Raw genomic sequence first — 23,154 nt, 5'->3', positions numbered from 1 at the left:
GCTGTGAACTTTTACCAGGTTCATGACCCTTGTATAATCAGGCACATTTGAAGTGAATTTTAACGAATTAACTTGGTTCAAAAGTGCATCATGTGTTGAGTCCATGCTCCTGTCTTTGCACTGAATGGTGGCTCTGTTGCACAACTGTGTGCTGAGAGCTGTTTGACTGATATGGAGCACAAGATTAGCACTTGACTTTCCCTGGATGTCGTTTTAGTCAAATTTAAAGCTACTTAAATAGTTTTGAAAAACTATAAGAATAATATTTGGAGAATTTTTACTTCAAATAACTCATAACCAAAATGGGTAAAAAAAGAAAAACAATAAAATAGAAATATATGTCTAATAACATATTTTAAAGAACATTACAAAGTGGGAACTATTCTCTATGTATCCTATTGGTCTAAAACATTATATATTTTCATTTTTAGGGTTGGGACAAAGCTGTTAAGCAAATCAATAGTAATGTGGAAAAAAAAGTGAAACCTTTTCCCTTTCGTATGTTAGATTGTGTAAGTTGAGTATGCATCAACTACAGCAGATTCATTTGAAGCTATCATTGTACATGTTTATCTAAGATAAAAGATAAGAAAGCCATGTATGCAATATTTTATGAGAGTACGCTTTCACATTTTTGTAAATATTGCATAATATCTTTTTATGTGACAATACTGATTTTATGACCCTTGATTGATACAATATAAAGTGGTTAGGGTTAAACTTGTATAGCTGTGTAAATTTGCTGCCCCCTCTAAAACAATTCAATACACGTCCTAATGTCTAAACCACAGCTATCTAATGTATAGCACTTTAAAAAAATGTCCAAATTGGTCTCAATAAGCCACATATAACACAGGGGGTGGAAATGAAGAGCAGAGCAATCAAAGTGGTCTGCATTAATCTTTCCTAGAACAAACCCTTTTAAGGGTGATGCACAAGAAAAATTTGCTGAAAATAAAAAGACCAAGGATATCAACTACCACCAGTTCCCATGTCCCATGTTCCCATTGGTTTGATGAGACCAAGATATACTTTTCTAGATCAGCTGGTATAACGCATCAACCAGGTGAGATGTACAAAGCTAAGTCTTAGGTTAAAAATGGTGGTGAGCACAAGGTCTCAAACATCCATCAACTCTGTGATTTCGTCATAAAGAAGTGGAAGAATTTTCCGGTGGCACCTGTGAAGTTCTAGTGAATCCCAAGCCAGAAAGAGTTAAGGCAGTGCAAGAAAATAAGCCTGGCCACACAAAATATTGAGATTTCACACACAATTCAGACTCTTTCCACTTAGGGACATCCTTACTTTTATTTCCAGCAGTAGAGATAGTAATGCATGTTGAGGGGACAGCATATTTACACTATTATACAAACAGTATGCCGACTGCTTCACATTACACGATAGTGCTATATCTTCAGTTTTTTCCCGTGATAGGATCAAATAAAACAGCCGCAAAAATGTAAGGAATGAGATACTGTATGTGTTACTTTTTGTTGCTGACCAAACAAAATCCTGGTAAATTATGTTTAAGCTTGTGCTTGGAACAATGCAGATTATGCTGGGATACCAAAACTTATGTGACACACTCATATGTCACCCCAGAAGTCCTGACATTTCATAATAAAGGCATTAGAAGGTAAAGTTTAGGTATCCATTCTGCGAACTATAACTTCCCCAACTCTAAAGTCCTTCCTGAAGGCGAAATGGAGTTCAGGAGCAGTTCAGGGGTAAGAGGGTAGATATGTTAGCATTCCAAAGCTACTTCCATGCTGCCTGAATAGCCAGACAGGTGTTTGTGTTTTGAAGGCACATGGCTTCTGTGTCCTCCTCTGAGGGGCAACAAGTCACCTGATATGGGGGAAGGGCTTGTGCAAGATGACCAAGGGAATGGTCTAGTAATAAACTTACACACGCCTTGGATAAGAATAGCCTTCTGAATAGTCCTGTGGAGGAGGTGGAGAAGAGAACTGATACGTGACAACTAAGACCAAGAAAAGGTTTGATGGGGTTTCAAAGTTGGCTGCAATCACTGACCTTTAGTTATTAGAAAACAATTGAATGGAGTTTAAGATTTATTTCTATCAGCTCTGCTTTAAAAGGCTTTAATATGACTTACATTACCACCCAAAACAGCAAACAAGTAATGGGGTAACAGAATGAGCAAAGTCAAAATAAATTTAGTCAGTAAAGTACTTAAAAGACCTACTTTTAATAAGCTTACTGGAATTTAAGGGGCTGTAAAATCTGAAACACACAACTTATTTTAAGTGTATTTACCGATACACATAGCAGTGTTAAGAAGTGAAGGGAAGCAAACCGATCTGTGCAGCGCAGAGCCGGCTGCACTGCCAGGTCTTAGTCATGAATCAATTTTGCCCAGCCAAAGTGCCAACATTAAATCCAATTAGACACCGGCTGGCACCAATCACTTTGATGACAGCGTCTAACTTAACCCTCAGGGATAGACAGCAGTGCGAATGCTGCCAGCTTCAAGAGTGTCAGAAAAGAGGAAGGGAATGAGCAGAGGAAGATGCCTTTATCCTTCCTTTGAAGTGCATGTGCGCATTTGTTACAATCAACAGGGTCAGTTCAGTGGTCATCCATACTCTCAGTGTGCGTGGCACACTGCCAAGGGCTCATATCAGAGTACAGCATGATAGGCTCTACAGGCGCCAGCTGAACCTTTTTTTATTTCTGACTTCTGCTGCAATACTGGCCAACTTGACAGCATCCTGGCACCTGTCTGACATGGATACACACACCCATACTATAAAAGACATGAACAACAGAAGGAAAGCAAATGCATGGAGCATGAAAGAGACTCATTTAAGCCCCAACACCTGTCAAGGATTTTGTATGACTGACTCTGAAGGTACATGAAGGAGACACCGCTGATATCAGGAAGTTGTGAGTCATGACCTTTTCTTTACTGCCTCCAAATGAAACCTAATCTCTTGTTCTGCACATCTTCTGAAGGCAGCGGTGAGCTACTGCATTGCTCCAAACAGATCACCCTCAACTAGGTTTGTACTAAGACAGGGGAAAAGCAAGGGTTAGACAAATTTATTCTAGGCTTAATACGGCTCTAAAGGAAAGCATATTGTTAAAGTGAATAATCAAAGGGAAGGAGGAAGAAAGCAGGAAAAAAGCCTTGAACCTCTTAAACCAATCTCTTAAATGGTCCCACACAGTTTCCTAGGTTAATGAGTAACATCAGAGGCAACTATGCGTTATGAGTGTTTCCCTGATTCATCTCTGGCTGCCAAGGTTAGAGCAATCAGTCTGAGACGGCATGCAGAGAGACAGGTAGTCAGAAAGGCCACTAAATTATAAAGTAAAAGACCCATGATCACTATGATCTGATACAGTTTGATGTTCAGTGCAAACATTGTGGTGTAAATAAAGTTCAGGCGTGTAGTTATATTGTTCTTTGAACTATACACTCCATGAAGCATTGCAAAATTGATCATAGCCTTAAAACTTTGTCACAATTTTCCAGCTACAGCACAAACTTGTTTATCCATTTTACAGAACAACACAAAGTAGAGTACAGTCTCCAACTGGAAGGCAAATTGTGCTTTACATGTTATTAAGTGCCCTATACTCAAATACCCCTATGTTAAGTCTGGCATAGTCAATTACCTCTAGAAGCCCCCTGTACAGTTAAATTGGACAAAACAAAGTGATTTCAATACCTATAAAAACATATCAAGACATGGATTTACCAGCTGAGTGGGCAAGAAGAGTACAGAGAATCATCAAAGAGTCTCACAGAAAGAGCTGCTGAGATTTATAGCTCAGGTTGGTTAATCTGTTGAGAGGACAACCATCAGTTGTATATGCCATAAATCTTGCCTTCGTAAAAGATTGGCAAGAACAAGGCATTCATGAAAGAAGGCAGTAGTATGTCATGAACATGACAGAAGGAACTCCAAATGGTTTAACATGATCTTCAGGCAAAGCATTCATGCAACAGAAAACATCTTTCTGGAAACATATTATATAGCAGGATGTAGGGAAGCTGATTATGGCTGATAGGAAGAATCATAAAAGATTTTAAAAATGTTGTGTCTTGTAAAGGTTTGAGACTGGTGCAAAGATTTACTTTACAGAAGGTTGATAGACTTAAACATACTGAAAGAAAAACAAATCGTTGCAAAATTAAATACCCATGTATTACAGTGGCTTGTTACAAATTAAAACTCATATTAACACTGAATATATAAGCTGCAAGGTGATGTTTAGCCACTCTTCTTTCAAGCGAAACTATTTTACAAAAGAGCAACAGCCAACACTGCAGTCCCTGGATGAGCAAGTTGTGTTTGAAGCATATCCAAATCAAACATCAGAGCAAATTTAACTCTTTTTTTTTATCTATTAATTATTTTTGAAAACTATTTGACTTTATAATAAAACTATAAAAAATTGGTCCATTCATATTTTTCAGAATCATAACTTAAGTTGAATTATAGATCTATTTTTATTAGTCTTCAACATACCTTTTCTTGAGAAGTGAACTACATATCTCTCTGAAAGTTATATTGTGAGAATGTAATTAAATTAAACTGAACCCAATATATGACCATAGATGATGAAGGCATATGATTAAAAGGACCTTTTAAGAAGCAGGTCAGTTCCTAACAGACTTAATCGATCCAACATCCCGGCTTTTAGAGCTGTGCTGGATTAAACTGCTCTCCAGATTTTCTCTCACTTTCTGGCTAACACCTGGACAACATCTACAAGCAGCAATCAGTCATTCTCTTGTGGAAAAAAAAAATAGTAGAAAAACATAAAAGCAAGCTCTCCACTTCAAAGCCAACAAGCCACCTCGGAAGCAGATTTATTACTCATTTTCATCAGAACAATGTTGAACAAGGACATGATTCACCGTCATTGATAAAGTATAGTCTTAAATGCAGTACAGAATTGCTATAAGAAAAACCACAATACCCTCATTAATTACAAAGGTTGTCTCGAAATGGAATTGTACCATCAGAGTCACCTATACATAAAAATATAAAAGAGGTGAGCATCTTAAAGAGTGCCCTCTCTGGGTGACTACTGATCTAAATCAAGTTCTCTAAAATAAATGAAAATTAGGGCGATGTGGAGCAGTGGACATTGCCCAGCATAGCTGGATTCGTCTCTAGATGGCCAATGCAATAACTTAAGTAGGTGCATCTTAGAATAGAAACCTGATAGATCAAGCACCAAGCAACAAAAGAGGAAATTCATGTTGACCTAATTAATGCAGGCTCTCAGCAGAATGTTGTCTTTTGACTGTAGCAAGATTCAATTCAACACAGACAATAGAGGTTAGATGTTGGCAAAGAAATCTTCTTTGTTCAGTTATACCTTTAAGCCTATAGAATAAATCTGGCCTCTGGGAGTGGCAATGACAGTCCTGAGGCAAAGTCACAGAAGGACTCATTATTTGTCCTCTTTAGCTTTGTGTTCTCTCCTTTATCTCTCGGGTCTCCTGATGCCTCACCATTTAAACAATGCAACATTATCTCTTCAATGCTAAAATGTAAGTCTTCATTCGCTCTTTTGAAGACACAACTTTTTCTGTGTGTGCACGCATTTTGCTTTTTCAAGATCCATTTGACCCAATTTACATCCAGCTCGACTGGTTTATAACAAAAGATTCAGGATTCAAAGCAATGCCAAGTGTGTTTAGATTTAGAAGCTGCTGCAGTGCCAAAGAAAATAGCTGTGCTTTCATAACATTAGCTTCCATATACGAGATGCATTTATGAATCCTTGAGTTTAAGAACAAAATATGTGGTTCACTGTTCAGGGTTTTAAAAGCTTAGTATTGGCAGCACACACTTTATAACTGTTCAGTCTACTTAAAAAATCATCCATCTTTTAAAAGTACTCTTGATTGTCTTTTCACATAGATGTTATATCAAAGTCCCTATATGAGAGTTAATTTGTTTTATTTTAGTTTTCATGAAAATATTTAGACCTGATTTAGGCAAATCAGTGGCAAGGTTTCTTCATGTTTAGTTGTTTATCCGTTCAATTACCCCACAACCAAAGAGTCCAAAATCATATTCTAACTCAAGTCTGGTCAAGCATAAAAACATACACATATGAGTGCAGATCTCTGAGGAAGATGTTAACATGCATTTTTAGTCTCATAAGACCAAAAAAAAAAAAAAAAAATCCAGAAAACTTTAACTAGGACTAGAACAGACCAAACTATTACTAGACTTCATTAAGCAGCACCTCACACCACCCAAGGACACATGCCAGGGATTTGTTTGTGACATACAACACCATAAACCCAGACATCCTCCGTCAGAAGGTCAAATAGGTACGGCAGAGGAGCCTTTTCTCCTCTATAAGAGCCATCTACCCCCCCACCCAATGATGCACCCTCTCTTCACTCCTCTTCTCTATTGAAATAACTGGCTGCACCTCAGCAGATCCTTTTAAATCTTCTGACAACCAATGTCAATAGTTTGATCCAGGAAAGGGTACATACAGATGGATGATCGAGTTGTTAGCTGGTGAGGTTAGAACTAAGACTGAAACAATTAATTGAATTAAAGGTATAGATTAGGATGTTCTTTTTCTGGGTGGATCATCAAAATAAGTGGTGCTCCTAATTGTCAATCATTCTGGTGATACGTTTACATCAGGCGTCCTACATGCTAGTCCCCAGTTTTACTTACCGGTGGTGAGTCTGACATCGTGGAAAAATTGCAAATCTTCTTTTGGAAAGTAAGCTTGTATGAGCGATGCAAACAGCAACTTTTAAACAGAGCGTCCATGAGGAGCGTGCTTGTAAATGCTCTCGCGGGTACAGGGTTGTGCATGAGCATTTTTTTGTAAGTGGAGAGGGCTATACGTTTTCCACTATACCTTTAATCTTGATTATTCATTTAGTAAGCGATTTATGGTTTACTGGAATATAGACCGAAAAATATGCCTTTAGCTGACAGAGAAATCCACTAAGGCCAGTACTTCTATCAAAATTGAAAAAAAAAAATGTATAAATATTTTTGCATTTAAGGTAAAAAGAACATTTTCTTCTGTCAACATGCGCTATCCATAACTCCTCAAATGGAAATTTTTTAGTTTCACCCGATTTAATTCTGTAAAAAAAATCGTCTTTAAGGAACCTTTGGCTACCCGATTATTAATCAAAAATCAAAGAAATTATGGACAGATTAATCGTTTTGCAAAATAATCGTTAGTTGCAGCTCTAGTCAGAACCATATGAGCTTAGCTCAAGCTTGCTCAATCTGGTAGCAGCATTAGCAGATGTGAAATGTATGGACTTTTTCAAGAGAACTAATTGGAACAATGGATTATTGATAAATGCCATATTCATGTTGGAAATATGAAGGCACAATAATCAAATTGGGCTCCAACTAATGGTTATTTGATCTCTTTTTCGATTAATTGATTAATAATCAAATAGCAAAAGGTTCCTTAAAGAAGACTTTTTACAGAATTAAACCAGATGAAACTAGAGCACTGGATAGAGCATATTGACAGATGAAAGAGTTTTTACTTTAAATGCAAAATATTTATATATATTTTAACAATTATGGTAAAGTTACTGCTCTAAGTGGGTAGCTCTGTCAGCTAAATGCATGTTTTAGTTGATTATTATCTCATTAATCAATTAATCCGATCAGTTTTTTCAGTCCTATAATCAAATACATTTACCTTTAGAAGCCAAAATCATCAAGACTAAATGACTATTTTAGAAGTTCTGCATTTAAAAGGTTCAGCAAGTGACTCTGAGAGCAAAGGCCAAAATAAATCATGGTAAGCCTTTAACAATAGAGCTTAGGCTAGCTTTGTTTCCATCGAACTGAAATGCGAATTTTAAGCAAACTTATAAAACTTTAAAAAAAAAAAAAGAAGAAAATTAATTAAATTAAATTGCAAATTAGCTGTGTTTCTATTTGGTTTAAAATGAATCAATCAAGCGATGCAAAGTGTAATGTCATAACATTACATTGTCATACGTAGCTGTAATAAATAGGAAATAGAGGCTCCCATCTAGAACAGACCACAGATCAGTAATGAAGGAAAGTTTTAATGAACCCGGCCTCAGCCAAGCTGTTCTTACATTAACATGTCAGCTAGTAACGGCAATGTTGCTTTCAGCCATGTTTATGACAATAATAGGAGCATCCTGAAGACACTAACAGTGGAAACAGCTGACCAATCATGTTGGGTGAAGGTTTGGTACATCAGAGCTGATTTGAAAAAAAATTGCCTATGAACCATTTTTTGCAAAAAGCCAAAAAATACTTCCAACCTTTTTACGAACTTGGGTTTTTCCATCCCCATTTTCTGACACAATACTTCAAAATGTGCATTGGAAAAAACTGATGGAAACACACCTAGCATGGCTTTAGTAACCTTTGTGGCTATTTGCTTTGTAATATACATTAAAATTAATGGGTAAAATACATGCAAGCTTGTAGCATGACATGGCCCTCATGAAATTTAAATTCAATTACACAGATATAAAATAACTTATTTTATTTATATGATAAACACATTTTTATTTAGTCAGAGTATAACTTGTGAGTCTACTTCTAATGTAAATTTATCACATTTCTTTATCTGCTACTCATAATAAATTCAAATCCTAAAGGTTAGGCTTTATGATATTGAGTCCTGATAACTGCGCTGTAAATAAATTCAAACCAACATGGGCCCCTAACAGGCTTTGAGCTCAGATCCTCCTAAAGGTGCCGTTATGAAAAACTGAGTGGGAGCTGTAGTATTATACATAGCAGATTGTGTGTAGGCCTGCTCTTTAATCAGTCACTGTAATTGCTGGGATGGACTTTGAACCACAGACATATTTGTCTCCGCTTTTCATCCATGGCTAAACAACGAAAGGGAGGGAGGCACCAAGTGCCTGGGCCCGGCCATGCACAGCTCCTCTTGCGGCCCCTGCAAGCAGCCAAGCATGGAGAAATAGAGGGGTCACAAACAGAAGAAGGAGTTTTGGCTGAGAATGGGAAAAGAAGCGAGCAATGTGAAATGGAGGGGGTGGAGAAGAACAGAAAGAATAAAATGGGAGGAAAAAAGGCAGCAAATGTAAAGGACATCAAGGTACAAAATTCCCTCAGTGGCAGATTCTGAGAAGTCCAAACGTGAATCTCCTCTGAATACTAAAACCTTTCACGAAGGCAACAATGCAACAGAGACACAGCTCCAAAACATCCCCTTTGAGGCCCCGCAATTTATGAGGTTTTCAACTTCTTGTGCAAGAGTTGGTCTAATTGGAAGGCAAGGCTATACAAGGAGGGTTTAGGGAGGTGGGAGCAGAAGAGCTAAGGAGAAGAAGAGAGGCAAGGAGGGGTGCTTGATTTAAGAGGCCATTGTTTCAACAAGTACATTCTGCCTCCTTCTCTTTTCTCTTTGTGGCCTCCCGTTCAGATGCCCACACTCCACAGAGTCAAAAGGCGGCGTTTAGCCCCTCTGAAGGAAGAGTAGCTGGGCTTGTTTTGACACTTTGTCCTCCTTGGCTTGTGTGAAAGGGCCCCACTTCTATAGGCCACTCAAGTTCATTAGAAAGTACAGCGCTTTCAGCTGCTTACCCATTTCAGCTCCAAGCCTCAAAGGGGCCTCCAAAGCTCTTCACTGTTTGTTTAATAAAGACCCCCACCACCTCCACAACCACCACCTTTATTTCCCTTAGAGCAGAAATAGCCGAGTTACAGCCTTCTGTGTACAGGGACACTGATTGAGGATAATGAAACAAACAGATAAAAAAAAAGAAAGAAATTAGCTTTAATTATCTTTATGACCATTTTTTTTCCGGTTTGTGCTTACAACTCATAACCGCAATATTTATTTCTAAGACCAAAGTTGAAATGTAAAGAAAAAAGAGCAGTGAAAACAAAGTCAAAGCAGCTTAGCGGTTTCTGAAGAGTGATAACATCACATCTAAACCTGTAAATAAAGTTCAGCACTGGAATAACAATGGCTTATCAATGTATGTATCCACCTTTGCATTATAAAGAACAAGTCATTAATTGAAGAAAAAAGATAAAATCTTCCCCCGCAAAAGAAATCATACACACCCCATTAAGAAATTTTAAAAAGGGTGTGTTAACTTCTGAGGACCACAGCATGTGTGCAAGTAATATCAGAATGAGAATGTGAATGTTTTCTCGCACCAAAATGTGCTCGTTTAGCATGTAAGGCAGGGATAGAGGCACAACAGAGGAGAAAGTCTGGTAAATTACTAAACCTGCAATACAACAGTGAAACTATGACCATCATGAGTGTATGTAGAGAGTCAGGTTTCAGCTACCAAACTTTCAGGTGACATCATTGCATGTCCTTAGGAGATGACACTTTAGAAGGGCAAAGGATCAAAAAAGCCCCAAGGAAGGCTCAGCTGCCTCATTATGTGTCTTGATCTAAATGGAAATTACTACTATGAGAAATTACAATTAATGATTTTATATATTGGTAGTTACATAAACAGTGTTTTCTATTATCATTAGTTTATTATAAATATACAATCAATATTATCAGTATATGATATATTTGGTAGGCAGCATACATTAGACCACGGGTCTCAAACTCAAATCTTAGAGGGCCGGTGACCTGGAACACTTAAAGGAATAGTACACCCAAAACATGATTAGCCTTCATTTTCTACTCACCCCAATGCTGAACAACACCCTGGAGTACTTTTTTGATATCTCAAATGCATCTGGAGATGCATTTGAGATATCAAAAACTTGGAATAGCAGAAACTTGGAATAGCAGAAACTGCTATTCCAAGTTTCCTGAGTGGGTAGCGTCCAGAATTTACTCGAAACGAAGTCATTTAGAATGTTTTTAGAGCATAAACAGTAGTGTATAGGATTTCCTGAAAGCGCGCACATGCACGTTCACGAGCCTACGGAAGCCGGCAGACCAAACCAGCGCATTTAGCTCGGCAAAGAACTCATGCTCTTCCTCAACACTGAAGTCCTCAGACATTTTTCTTTCGTTGTTTCTTTCTTTGCACAGGTAAACAGCACATTTCTTCTTCTACGCTTGCATTATTGGCAGAGCAGACGCTGAATGCGCACTTTCATCTGGTTTGGTCTGCCGGCTTCCGTAGGCTCGTGAACGCGCATGTGCGCGCTTTCAGGAAATCCTATACACTACTGTTTATGCTCTAAAAACATTCTAAATGACTTCGTTTCGAGTAAATTCTGGATGCTACCCACTCAGGACACTTGGAATACATTGGACTAGCAGTATGGAGGAATATTGACACGTTTTTGTGGACTTTTATGGACCTTTCTGTCTCGGGCACAATAGACCTCCATTATTTGAATGTCAGCAGACAGCAAGAAGCCTCCCAGATCTCCAGATGCATTTGAGATATCAAAAAAGTACTCCAGGGTGTTGTTCAGCATGGGGGTGAGTAGAAAATGAAGGCTAATCATGTTTTGGGTGTACTATTCCTTTAAGATTCTTTCCCACTGAAAATAGCGGTTTGACATGTGTTTTTCAAATGTGGGTCAAACCGCTAACATTCAGCAGTTGGCTCCGTTCCCGTTGGCAAAAAAAATTGTTTCCAAGCCCTCGCCGGCAAGCAGCGTGGTCTCTGCCCACCGCCGCAGCTTGTCTGGTGATACCATCACGCAGGGTTAGCATTGATGATGTGACTGAAAGAAATCAGGAAAGTAATCAATGAAGAGCAACACGTAAGGAAGCCAGTGCGTATTGTGCTCTATTTTTTCCGCTTTTATGTGTCTGAAACCCTTTTACCAATTGCACTCAATGGTATCACGTAAATTAGCGGGTCAGCCCATCTGGTGTTCTACCCACATTCAGATCAGAGCCAAGGGGATTTTAACTAGTCGTTTGCCAAGTCGTTTGACCCGGGTAGACACTCATCAGCAAGCTGTTTCCACAGCAACTAAAACTCATGTTTTTGGACTGTGGGAGGAAGCTGGAGAGTGCTACCCACGGCACCAATGACAACCTCCCTACATTTCAATTGTCAAAACAAAGATACCAAAAAGGATAAAATGCCAACTACAGGCTTTAAAATTGTGTTGTTTTTTTGTTTTTTGTGGCAACATGACGAATGTATTATATACATATTTATTTTATTAAACCCTACTTCTTGTCAGTCCGCCTCTTGCTGTGATTAAAAGAAGAAGCAGCTGCTGCGGTTGATCTGATAGTTAAGGAGTGAAACAGTTTTACTACCACCAATTAAAGTTTATATTAAAAAAATTTATAAATCAATTTGGGGCTTATTACTGTTATTTGAAGAAAACTCCTTCTGAAACCAGAAAACTTTCTGCAAGCACTTTTTATTTTTGACTGATTCGAAAAGATCCTTCTAAAAACTACTCTGGCATTTTTATTTTATTTTATTTTATTTTATTTGGAGAACTTATTAGGTTGCAAGAGTATCAATAACAAGTGGAAAAACTTCACCGATGAATTGAAGAAAAGCGCAAGGTTTGGGGGATTCAGCCGAACTCTAACAAGCGAACAAAGAAAGCAGCCAGTGGGCGGTGAGTAAAATCAGCTGATTGAGTTTATCAATGAAAGCGCCACTGTGCTGCAGAGAAATAATCGATCACTACGGAGAGAAAAGTTGTTAATTTTGGAAAAAAGATTGTGGCAAAGAAGGATGTTTGTTGATGAACTTCTTTGAAAGTGAAGGGATCTGTGTGTTATTATTAATGATGTCTGACCCTGAAACTCCGCCTGCTTCTAAGGACATGTTTGACGTGGATGCAGCTATAAAAACTGCGGGTTTGCTTCAGGTAAAAAATATTTAATATATTAAACATATTGATATCAAAGACTTACTTTTACTTATTCTTTAGGTAGCTCACACACACCACAAATTTCTATGGCACAATTCAAATGAGTGATTTTAATCTAGATTAAGTCCAAGATTACAGTGAGATTAATCTAGATTAAAAAAAAATAATCTATGCCCAACACTAAATAAACCCCAAACAATTTGCATTTTAATAGGATTGAAGTAAATTTTTAGTTAGTTAAATATTCTGACCAGACAGATTTGTATCTATAGTTTTTATGAACACCACTAGGACAACTTATTTCATCCTGCTGCACACAAGGACCGTTATTTTATTTAGGGCAAGGCTTTAACCAGTGTCTCAGCAAAATTTTATTTTGGTTATATAATTGTGATAAAGATTCTGGAGGCAGAAAAATGTGCTGCCAAGCAAGTGCAGAAATCTAAGAGTGTGTGGGGTCTCTTTTAAATCATATCACATTTTAATCTTATCTGGAGCTTAGAATGGAAGCTGTGAGTATGTGTTCCTAACCCTGGCCTGAGGCTCTGCGGGCTGTTGGTGCATGCAGGCATGTTGAAAGCCTTGATTCTGTCACCTTTTGGAGGTAATCTATGAGACAGCTGCAAGCCCCCATGTAAAAGACCCCCACTGGGGAACAGAGACGATGGCGAGGCTGGTTTAAGAAGGCAACCTTGATTGATATATAAGACGTTTAAAAACTAAGCAAGGGGAAAAGAGATAGACTTGTGAGAAAGAAAAAAAAAGGCATGAGTAGGAGCTGTGGCATGTAAAATGTTCCGGTACCGATTTTCCAAATCAGCAGGACAAACTGAGTATGGAATCAAAATTAAAGATATGCAGAAAGACGGTTAGTAAAAGCCACATCCATTATGCCTTTTTTGTTTTTACTGTTTATATTGAAGCAGCATGCACTATAAGCCGCTGATATCTACTGAACTGTCTCCCAAAAAACCAGTAGGAGGAGCTCTACATATCACTCTTACCGTAGGGACGAAGAAGAAAACTAGCTCCAATTAGTTTGTTGGCCCGCAGCAGTAGGAACTTCTAATGAAAGATAGGGCTTTGTCAACTCTATTTCAGCTCTGCAGGATTTTTGCCCAGTTATTTGCCGCTTCAATGTGGCAATTAAATGACAAAATCTGTACATTTGGGGCGCTTGTTCTTCATCATTCCTGCAGGGGGCAGGTACTCTTGGTAAATAAAAGTTAGCCCCTTATACTTTGATTTCCAACTTTGACTTCCGCCGGGTGCAATCAAATTGGGGGGGGAAAGTAGCAGCCCATAGCCCGGAAAATACAGTACAAAAATTATTTTTGGATATCAGAGTTTCTTTTATTGGCTTTTATGGATTATTTTATTACTATGAAATGTTAATGGTACATCTTTTCATTTATTCTATTGTATCCCAGTACTGGGGCTATAATTCTCTACACTACATCTATTACTGATGAACAAAAATCATCACTACAGCCTGATACTATCATCAAGACCGCAAAGTAGCCTAAAAAGTTCATAGACATGAACACTCATGTTAGCCTTCATTGAACTCTTGGCTCTCTGCCCAACATGGCTCAAGGAAAACTGGAAACAGGACTTCAAATGGATTTCTTCTCATCCCCGCTCTATAAATGCCCATATTTGTATATTTATAAATAACTAATAACTGCGCTGATATCAGATTCTTCTCCAGAGGTACCGTGAACCTCTTGGCTTTTTCTCAGAATGCAGATCACAGCTTTTCTCACACCAGAAAAGTCCTCTGGTCCTCTTCTTTGACCCACATCAAAAGCAGTCTTTATTTTTTTTGAAAGTGAACAATAATTTGTGTCAAAGCTGTACCTGTGACAGTTGGTACAATAACAAAGAAAAATAATTTAGCATGACAGAGTACTACCCCAGATATTAAGGAAAACTACAAAGAGAGGAACACCTTGGCTCTGCATACTTCTCACACTTTTTTGACAAATATCTTTAAGAATTTTTAAACCAATACATTTATTTATTTCACATTTCAATAACACGCTACCCTGTATTGATTTAACATATAAAATCCTGATAAAGGTTGATAAAATGAGGAAAAATTAAAAGAAAGCTGCAAGCAAAGATAAACTGTTTCTCCTGCTGATCTGAAATACAGAAAAGTCTTCTCTCCTGTTTTATTACTTTATTCAATATTCTACAAGCAACCCTGCTTCATGTCTTTATATCAATAAGCTAATTATTTAGTTTTATTTATGCACCATTTGGACAGGCCAAAGCATAATAAAACTGAACATAAATGTCTTTAGCAGTTTAAAGCAGTTCCTTGATCATGGTCATAAAGTATCTTTAAAACCAGAGAGCAGCAGAATCATGAGCAAAGGCCAATTGGTAAATGTAATATAAATAGACTTCTGACTTCAAACTTGGGATGCAGCTCTTTCCCACATCAATAGTCTTTAATGTGCCACGCCAGACTTCTAGCTTCATTTCCCCTTCTTTCCTCCTTTCTTCGGAAACTGTGCTCATACTTGCCATACGCATGTCTCACAACTTTTAACACCAGCAGGCTGAAGTAGGACGACCTTCTCTTTCTCACCAGTTGCCATGGTGAATTGTGTGTAGTATCAGAGATCCATTGAAGATGGCTTTTCTATGAGTCACAACTAATTCAGGAGAAAAACAGTTGACTCATATCAGCTGTTCTACACCTCAAAATACACCAAAGCATAACTTAAGGTTTATCAAGTAATAATTGAGAGTTGGCCACAGACACTGTTAATTATAACATAAGTTAATTTTTTTTCTGACTCATTCCTTTGATCCTTTTCTGGGATGATCACAACAGTTTCAGGCTTAGCATCTAGTGTGAGCCATTTAAATCCAGATTATCACTGATTTAAAGAAAGAAGCAGACATCTTTGAGTGTGCAGTATTCATTTAGCATTGGTGAGTTTAGGATGGTTCTTCTGGAGACAAACAAAAACCTGACTAACAGCTCTGACATCAATTACCAGGAAAAGCCTTATCTCCTCCCTATAACAAAGCTAGAGGCAGCCTGCTTATGAGCTGCCATGCGGGCAAGGATAAAGCATGTATGCCACATACATATTAAGTCCATGACCTCTGAGTTAACTGGATGAATACGTATCCAATTAATGAAGAAACATGACTTCCTCTGACAGGTATTTGAATCTTCAGCGCTCAAAAAATCCTTCTCAGTCAACACTTGACAATTTAAAACAAGAACAAAGGCAGTAACAGTGCAGGTTTAGCAAATATTGCTTTTTTTCCCCACTTTAATGTGAAGAACAATAAGTCTCTCCATATTTTCTCCATTATGAATGGACTAAAACCACTTAAGTTATTTTAGGTTATCTTCAAAAATGCCATCAACAACCAGCAGCAATTTATCGCTCTACAACAGAATCAGAAATGCTGAAAGAAGATCTCCAAAAGAGGTTTTCATTTCTATTCCTCAAGAATTAAAGCGTTTAGCAAAGATAAATCAGACTTCTGTTTTAGCTTCTTTTTTAAACAATGAAACTGGATATATTAAGGGCTGTGAAGGTTAATGTGTTCTTACAAAACATTTTGGGGTACTTGTCTTTTGGTTTGGAGCTTTGCTTTAGACTTACAAATGAAAGAAATTTTTGATTGAAGACAGGAAATTTATATTTTACATTACAACGTTTAAAAAAGCTGCCCAAAACAACAAGGCAAAGGCAAGGCAAAGATAAATGGACAGAAGAAAGCTTGAGAGGTCCAGACATTCGTCAAAATAAAGTACCATAACAGTTTCATGTTTAATACAGAGAGAATGAAGAAAAATAAAAGGCAAATGAAAGCAAAAATGTTATGGTTCTTATTAAAAGGGATAAAGTGTGAAGCAGGCTCTACATCCAAATTTAGAGTACACATCTCTGTAACATCAACGCAACTCTTTGCTAAATATTCAGTTTGGGACAAAAACCAACGGCAGATTCTTTAATGCCACGTTTCGCTGTAAAAACACAAACTTTCTGCACATGCTGACCAAAATCGAGCAAATTATGTAGTCCTGATTTTAACCAGCAGATTAGAACAGCTTTGTAAAAAAAAAAAAAAAAAGAAAAAAAACGGCCAGGAGAGGGTGCATTACTTTTTTCGTTAACAAAAATCCACTTTATCTAAATTCTATTACTACAATCCCACCGTTTATATGGCCATACTATATGGTAATCTGAAGTTGCAAACCTAAAAATATTTATTCTGCATTGTCAAAACAGAAAAAAAAAATGTCTGCGGAAAGAAATCTTTTAACAAAATAAGTTCCTGTGTATATAAAACTATTCTAAAATTTCTGTTGAGCTCATGAGTTATCTCTAAAAACAGAAGTAGAGTTTGCTGGAAATTCCCTTTGTCCTCAAATTAAACTGAAATCATGTAGGCACTGGTGTCAAACAATGGTTTTATCTTTCTCTACGAAGATGATCCCCTGATGACTTCACTTAAAATGGAGACTAAAATGGAGAATAATTGGCTTATCATTTGTGAATAAAACCACACTGGGACACAAAGGGACGCTTTATTTTCATAATTCCCTAATCATTCCCTCAAATGCATTCATCAAGATATGAACCAATTTTAGAAATGTCCAAACAGAAGCCTTTTTCCTTCACCACAGAAAGGGGAAAGAGAGTCTAATAAACAGTTAAGTAACTATGGATCTTTACCTGAGTGTGTCCTTCAGAATGCCTTTGTATCCCCCCCCCCACCCCCCTTTTGGTTTACTCAGACAGCGAGTCTCCAGGCCTGCTTATCTTTCTGTCCTCCACAGCAGGCCCCCGCTGAGAGAGAAAACCAGAGTTTATTACAGTTTCCAATAATCTGCAACCCCCAAGGAATTCAGAGTTATAGAACTTGGTGTGGAAAAAGGGCAGGAGTTTCATTCAGCACCAGTCCTCTAATGGGCTGCCAATGTGATGCATGACAACTGGTATACTATGAAAAGTGAATGTCAAACTACATTCTTACAGAAAGCTATGCCACATCTACATCTTAGGAAAGAACTTTAGCCAGAACAACCAAAAACTAAATTTTAGGTAATGTGGGGAAAAACTAATAATGTGATCCTAACAAGGAGTCATTTTTATTTGTTTAAAAATGTCTAACTTTCGAAATAAATTCAAGCTCCGAGGTGAATTGTAAAAAAAAAAAAAAAAAAAGTAAATTTATTATTTTGAAATGCACCAGAACTTATAACGAATAGTTTTTTTCCATCTTTCCTTTACATACCCAGAGGAGAGAGAGATAAAATGAAACTTTGGAAAATATCAGCTGCGTTTTTAGAATGAGAACAATTGTTCTCCACCCCACAAAGCATGCCGACGGTGGTTAACTTTGTTTGTCTGTTTGCTGTGTGCACTGAAAACTGACATCTGTGACAGATATTATGGCAGTGACCATAATTGAAAAACGCCCTGGAGCTGCAGATTCATGTTTTGAAAACAGAAACAATCCAGAAGACGAAAGCGTGCCCAGGGGTCTCTTACAGAGAAGGGCTGACTTGCAGAGTGAGGGCCAGGTGATCTGAAGGAACACGAGGAGGGTAGAGGTCTGACATTTATCCATCAGAGTATGTTGGGGGGTTTGGAAAGCGAGTAATCATTGGTTACCTCCACTGCTACCTCGGAGGTGCAATTCCATCCCCTCTAAAGAGACACACAAAGCACAGTGGGAGTATCGGGTGGCCTGTTCCCCCTTCCCTAGTTGTAAGCAACTGCCAGGCCAACGCCAACCTAACCATCCAGACTTAAAGATGGTACAAAAATTCACAACCATTTAACGTAGGGTTTAGTCCTTGACATGGCAATGCAGATGGTGTTTTTTTTTTCCATCTCCTAAATCCCCCAAGTCTTTAACCTCAAACATTAAGTCTCACTATCGAGTAAAAAAATGACATTTTCTTTTTTCCCCCCTTTCTTTTTAAAGAGAAAAACTGAAGCCACATTCTCCATATCAAGATTTTCCAGTGAAAGAATTACAGTGCCCTATAGAGAGGGAACTGCACCAAAAACGATACATAAGAGTGCCACAAATCTCAGTGGGCTGTGTTGGTCATAAATATCAACCTTGCATCATCATTTATTATTAAAACAATTACTTTGCAGACACTTAATTAAATGCCACATGGAGTGTTTCTGCAAGAAGACAGTATCATAAGTGGAAATTCTGCAGATTGCTGGGTATGCGCAACCACGCCTAGAAAAACAGTAAAAACTGTGATTGATAAGAGGCCATCTTAAAATACCTATTGTCAGGGGACTAATCAATCCATTCAGGGGATATAGAAAGCGGTAAAGGACACAATGGGTGTGAGCAATCTGAACCGACGATAAGACATTTACTTTTCCCTTTCCCTGGCAGTTTTCTTGAAACTTAGGATAAGAGGAGGCGTTTGTATCTTTTTCACTCTAAAGTTTGAGAAAAAAATGTACGAATGGTTGATATAAATATTAATCCAACTAATTTCTATTAATTTACATCCTTCAACGCATGTTAAGTTTTTCTCAATTGAGCTGGCACCGTGGTCTTAGTAAATATAGCTATTTTAGACATCAAAAGAAATCACTCTACATCCGTTTCCCTGTTATTATGAACAATCAAACCCAAAATCTTTTTTTTAGAAAGACGGGGCCGAAAATGTTTTATACAAAGAAGGGCTGTGTTTTGGATTTTAGGTTTTGGCCATATACCTAATTCAGAGAAGTAAACCTTAGACTAGTAAGATAGAAGTAAAAAAAACAATTTCAATTTAACAAACCATTTATATTTTCCTCTCTTATTTTAGAGTGGCTACATAAAAAAGAAAAAAAATGACTGCAAACCTTATTCTGGATGTTTTCCCAGCTGTCTGACTCGTACAGAAGCCTTCTTTCACAGATGAAGCATTATTGTGTAAACTGAACGCTCTATAGCTTTCCCAACATATCACAACTCATTTCTGTCACGCTTTTTTGAAAAATTGCAGGCATGAAACTTCTTCTTTTGGGACAAAAATCAGGCTCCCAATGCAACCTGCGAGTCCAATCAATAGCTGATCAGTGAATGAAAACAGGACCTCTATGGGAATTGCAGGAGGGGCTGAGGAGAAGCATCGTCCCAGAGAACACCATTAAACTGTGAAACACACTTGCCAACATGCCATTAGTCCCACTCAGCCCGTTACTTCAAGGCCAGTGGATTTGGCTGAGAAGGCATTTTGACCTCACACACATGTTAGACATGTACACAACACAAACACACACACACATAAACACAGTTTAATAAATTATAGCCCCAGGCTATCTCATGTCAATTTGAACCAGCAGCTGACTTTAATGGTGCCATAAGGCGACTTTAAAATCATGGCATTAGCCTTGTTTTTCATTCTTTCTGGCTAATACATTTTACTTTTATTAGATTAAACACTTAATAAGCACCTGAAACTGAAGAAACATTTTCAATTGGTTTTACTTGGCAGGAAAGGGGGCAAACTTTAAGAAGTTCATTTTAATATTAAAGCTGCACATCGTTTATTAGCAGCATTATCACAAAAATAAGGACATTTAATGGAGATATACAATTTATCCTCCATTTAAAATGCCAGTGGTGGCCTACTGCAATCAATGCCAGGAGTGGCCTATGGCAATCAGAGACAGCAGACAAAGGCGTGTTTTATAGATGACACACGCCTGGCAGACTTAATTGCTTTATGACAGAACTAGTCCATAATCAAACCAGCATGGCTCCTGGCATCAGACAGGGGAACATTGTGTGTATGTGTGTGTGTTGGTGGGGCATTAATAACTACATATGAAAAAAGATGAAAATCCCAACTATAACAGATAATAAGATGTGGACCATCCATTGTAGCTTTTGTTTCCAGAAATATTGACTCATATATGGTTGACATTTTAAAGATGGTCTACTGGTGACATTTCGGAGATGTCACACCTCCACCAACCTCCTGCTTGGATCCTACCAGATAATTACAGATGTAATTTTCACAAAGCTGTCAGGGAAATCTTTGTGACATGTCAGAGAGCACGGCACCGGGCATCCATGTGTATAATAATGCTAAGCCCCATCTGTGTGTGTTTGGGGAAGGCTTCAGTGAGTCCTCGCATTCCAGCGGCTGTTCTAACATGTTGTAAACACAAAGTGTTGGAGAAACATTGGACAGGGGGGGGGGGTGGAAAACCCTGATACTTACAACAAGTGCTGCTGAAGGGGATCGGGGTGGGGGCAGAGGATCTAAGCTATCATAGATAAACACCTCTCTCCACCTGCAATGAGCACAAAAGGCTTCATATCCTGCAATCACTTTCTGAGAACCTTTGATTTTTTTATTTTTTTTATAAGATTGTCAAAGTCAACAGAATTTTTCCAAGCTCATGGAAACAAAACTAAAATCTGAAAGATCTTAAGATTGTATGCATCTGATGCCTAATTACCTGCATCTGGTAAGTAAAACATTCTGTATTCTGACCCAAGAAGGAATATTTTTTTGTGCTACATCAGCTTGTGCTGGTAAATATAAATAAATAAATAAATAAATAAATAAATAAATAAGTAAAATCATCTGACAGCACACTTGCATTATACACACACCTCCCATTGTTTAAATGCGATTTCCGCACCATTCAAACCACATTTAATCAATCTATAGGCCTGTGCGTTAAATCCGTGCAAACCTATAGTTCACTTGTTTATTGCATTGCAAAGCAAGCAAAAAGGGTTATAGTAAATAAAAAATAAAAAACAAATATCACTTTAAAGAACTCTGCAACTCATATCAACACATATGCGCTCACCAGTCCATCAAATTCCAGAATGTTTGAAAATAAGTTCAAAGAAGGAAATTAAACATCCCCCCCACACACACCAATTATCCCCGGTGTGGGAAAAGTTGACCATTGTTGTTTCTAAGTTTTAGAAACAATGTAATTCAAAAAAAGAAAGATTCGATCATTTAAAAGAAACAAACAACAACAAAAAAAACAGCGTAACTCTTCCAAAATAAGCTCCCATGCAGTTTCAGGTTCGCCTCGCGCTCCTGTTTCCTACCTGGACTCTGGTGGAGCAGGAAAGTTGCCAGGACGCCAAACAGCACCGCGGACGGCTGCATCTTTCACCCCACTTCTCTCTCGCTCTTCTCTGGGCTTTTCTCTCCCCTGTTTCCCCCTCCTCCTTTCCTTATTCCCCCACTTCAACGCAAACAAATACCGATGGACTTCTTTCACAAGGAGACGCTCCTCCGGCTCTAGCCCTAACCTCTTGGCATGACTGACTTTTTCTCCCCTTCTGTCTCATCGACCTCCTCCGCCTCCTCCTCTCTGGAGATAAAGCAACAACAAAAGTTAACTCAGGGGAGCAGAGCCACCTCGGTCTCCAGCATGTTGTGCAGCAGTTTCTGACGGTGTGGATACCAATAGGAGCCGAGGACTGCACCAAAATGAAGCTGGAGGGATAGTTGTAATATCTAATGAAGTAAATTATTATATTAAAAAAAGATATCTTGGCCACAGCTTAGAGCACTTACCTTTTTTGTTATTTAAAATTGGAGAATAGATGTGATTGTTGTTTAGAGGAACATTTTTCTATAACACCTTTTGCGTCATGCCTGCCTATCTCCCCCTATTCCTCCAGAAATGGGCTCGTCCAAAATCTCAGCTCAAATGTCATTTGTTAAATTGCGTTTTTAAAAGGCTGGTGGTTTGCAGAAAACAGAGTACACCGCAAGAGGCGAGGAGAAAGCGCCCTTCCCACCGCCTCTCAACTTCTGTCTTATTTTCTGACTTTCTTTATTAATACAATGAAAGTTAAAGAGGAGAGAAAGTGAGTCTCAGAAAAGCTTTTCTATTCATACTTAAGTAAATTGGAGACAAATGAGAAAGTGGTATAAGGGAAAAGAGTATAATGACCAAAAGATGAGGTCATTACCAGAGATGGCAAAAGTACTTACTTTCCGTACTTGAGTAACAGTACAGATACTTGTGTTAAAAAATACTCTGGTAAAAGTGGAAGTACTGATTAAACTTCTTTACTCAAGTAAAAGTAACAAAGTACAGGCTTGTAAATTTACTTAAAGTATAAAAGTAAAAGTAGAAACCACTTTTTTTCATGCCATTGCCTACATTTTAAATGGATGTCTGCCAATAGGACTAGATCTCCGTTGTGTTCATTTTCAATCATCTCGTCGTCCATGCTACTATGCTAACGCCACCGCCACCAAGCTGCAATGATTTGCCACCAATGAATACCGCCGAATCTGTCGATTCATCTTGTAGTGGTGCGTCAAATGCAACGTAGATTCCCATCCAATTAGACTGAATTTGGTATTGAT

At 38.0% G+C, this 23,154-nt stretch overlaps 1 protein-coding gene across 3 annotated transcripts in view; it reads right to left on the bottom strand.

The window, feature by feature from the left end:
* lrp4 (low density lipoprotein receptor-related protein 4) overlaps positions 1-22,212 on the bottom strand; it is a 140,391-nt gene extending 118,179 nt beyond the window's left edge. For all 3 annotated transcript variants that reach the window (XM_038304830.1, XM_038304831.1, XM_038304832.1), the window contains exon 1: positions 21,876-22,212. In XM_038304830.1, coding sequence (XP_038160758.1) covers positions 21,876-21,936 — 61 coding nt within the window. In that variant the 5' untranslated portion in view covers positions 21,937-22,212. The remainder of the gene's footprint in view (positions 1-21,875) is intronic.
* Positions 22,213-23,154: the final 942 nt, after the last annotated feature.

This window comes from Cyprinodon tularosa, unplaced genomic scaffold, assembly GCF_016077235.1.
Source record: "Cyprinodon tularosa strain WSP-4 unplaced genomic scaffold, ASM1607723v1 ctg543, whole genome shotgun sequence".
NCBI classification, from domain to species: Eukaryota; Metazoa; Chordata; class Actinopteri; order Cyprinodontiformes; family Cyprinodontidae; genus Cyprinodon; species Cyprinodon tularosa.
This window is presented reverse-complemented; position numbering and strand designations above follow the sequence as displayed.